Source organism: Malurus melanocephalus, unplaced genomic scaffold (assembly GCF_030028575.1).
Source record: "Malurus melanocephalus ecotype Western Australia unplaced genomic scaffold, MMel_1.1 scaffold_1369, whole genome shotgun sequence".
Classification (NCBI taxonomy): domain Eukaryota; kingdom Metazoa; phylum Chordata; class Aves; order Passeriformes; family Maluridae; genus Malurus; species Malurus melanocephalus.
The window spans coordinates 35,113-37,250 of NW_026624601.1; the positions used below are offsets into that span (position 1 = coordinate 35,113).

Consider the following 2,138-nt stretch of genomic DNA (forward strand, 5'->3'; position numbering starts at 1 on the left):
GGGAATATCCTGAGTGGGAACAACCCATGGGATCGGGAATATCCTGAATGGGAACAACCAATGGGATCGGGAATATCCGAGTGGGAACAACCCCTGGGATCAGGGAATATCCTGAGTGGGAACAACCCATGGGATCGGGGAATATCCTGAGTGGGAAGGGATCCATGGGATTGGGGAATCAGGAATATCCTGAGTGGGAAGGGATCTCTGGGATTGGGGAATTGGGAATATCCTGAGTGGGAACAACCCATGGGATCAGGAAATTGGTAATATCCTGGGTGGGAACAACCTATGGGATCGGGGAACTGGGAATATCCTGAGTGGGAAGGACCCATGGGATCAGAGAATTGGGAATATCCTGAGTGGGAACAACCCTCTGCCCCAGGGTGCTCCAGCCTGGCCTGGGACACTGCCAGGGATCCAGGGGTGGAATTCCATCCCAGCCCCTCCCCACCCTCCCAGCCAGCAATTCCCAGTATCCCATCCATCCCTGCCCTCTGACATCCGTGCTCTGCATGGATGAAAACCAGGAGGGGTTTTTTTTGGGATGGGAGTGTTTGGATGTTCATTGTCCATTTTCCTCTGGGATGTTCATTAACCAAAGCTCTCCCTGTGCCTCCCCGCAGCAACTCCACGCCATCATCGCTGCCTCTGTCTCCATAAAGTCATCCCAAAAGCTGAAGAAAATCCTGGAGGTGGGTCTGATCCCAGCTCTCCTTCCAGGGCTGTCCCAAGCTCCAGGAATTTGTCCTGGGAATTCACGCTCTGTTCATCCTGGCAGATCATCCTGGCCCTGGGCAATTACATGAACAGCAGCAAGCGAGGGGCCGTGTATGGATTTAAGCTGCAGAGTTTAGACCTGGTAAGGGAAGCAGGGATGGGTTTGGGCACCAGCTGGGAATGGGGGCTGTGGAGTTACGGAGGCTGGAAAAGCTTCCAGGATTGTGGAGTGCAGCCATGGCCAGCACTGCCTCTGTCCCCAAGGGCCACATCCAGAGGGTTTTGGGATCCCAGCAGGGATGGGGACCCCACCTGGGCAGCTCTGCCAAGGCCTGACCCCCTTTCCATGGAGAAATTCCTGCTCATGTCCCCCCTATCCCAGCCTGAGGCCATTCCCTCTCCTCCTGTCCCTGTTCCCTGGAGCAGATCCCAAATCCCCCCGGCTGTCCCCTCCTGTCAGGGAGTTGTGCAGAGCCACAAGGTCCCCCCTGATCCCAGTTTTCTCCAGGCTGAGCCCCTTTCCCAGCTCCCTCAGGATCCTCCAGCCCTTCCCATCTCCATTCCCCTCCCTGGACCCCTCCAGCCCCTCGGGGTCCCCAGAGCTGTCCCCAGCACTGGAGGTGTCCCAGCAGTGCCAGCACAGGGGATGTCACTGCCATGTGGCTGTGTCACACAGCCCCTCACCCTCCTGGTCCCCCCTGGCTCCCGTTCATCCCCCCAGGCTCTTTCCCAGTTTTCCATCTGCTCTGTCCCGAGCCTGGAGCCCTTCAGGGGGCTCTGATGGCCTCGTGGCTACCGGGGCTCTCTGTGGGTGCTGCCAGCATGGAGAACAGGCTGGGGCAGCCCCGAGCCCTCCGTTCCCACTCTCCCAGCTGCTGGAGACCAAATCCACAGACCGCAAGCAGACGCTGCTGCACTACATCTCCAACGTGGTGCGCGACAAGTACCAGCACGTGGCCCTGTTCTACAACGAGCTGCACTACGTGGAGAAGGCAGCAGCAGGTACAGCCCCAACCCTCTGCTCTCTGGGCAACGCTGGCTCCTCTGTCGGGAATCACTCAGTGCTCCCGTTCCCCATTCCTCCCCGGGAATCACTCAGGGCTACCGTTCCTCCACCAGGAATCGCTCAGCGCTCCCCTTTCCCCTTCCTCTGCTGGGAAACACTCAGCACTCCTGTTCCTCCACCAGGAATCGCTCAGGGCTCCCGTTCCTGCCCCAGGAATCGCTCAGCGCTCCCACTCCTCTGCTGGGAATCGCTCAGGGCTCCCGTTCCTCTGCCGGGAATCGCTCAGTGCTCCCCGTTCCTCTGTCAGGAATGGCTCAGTGCTCCCCGTTCCTCTGTTGGGAGTCACTCAGCGCTCCCGTTCCTCCACTGGGAATTGCTCAGGGCTCCCGTTCCTCCGTTGGGAATCGCTCAG

The 2,138-nt window shown here is 59.1% G+C and overlaps 1 protein-coding gene across 1 annotated transcript in view; it reads left to right on the top strand.

The window, feature by feature from the left end:
* The window catches only part of LOC130586866 (formin-like protein 2), a gene marked incomplete at its 5' end in the record, with an annotated part of 37,766 nt that overhangs the window by 32,124 nt on the left and 3,504 nt on the right, over positions 1 to 2,138 (top strand). The window contains 3 exons of the mRNA XM_057387780.1: positions 555 to 695; positions 782 to 862; positions 1,593 to 1,766. Of these exons, the coding sequence (XP_057243763.1) occupies positions 555 to 695; positions 782 to 862; positions 1,593 to 1,766 (396 nt within the window). The remainder of the gene's footprint in view (positions 1 to 554; positions 696 to 781; positions 863 to 1,592; positions 1,767 to 2,138) is intronic.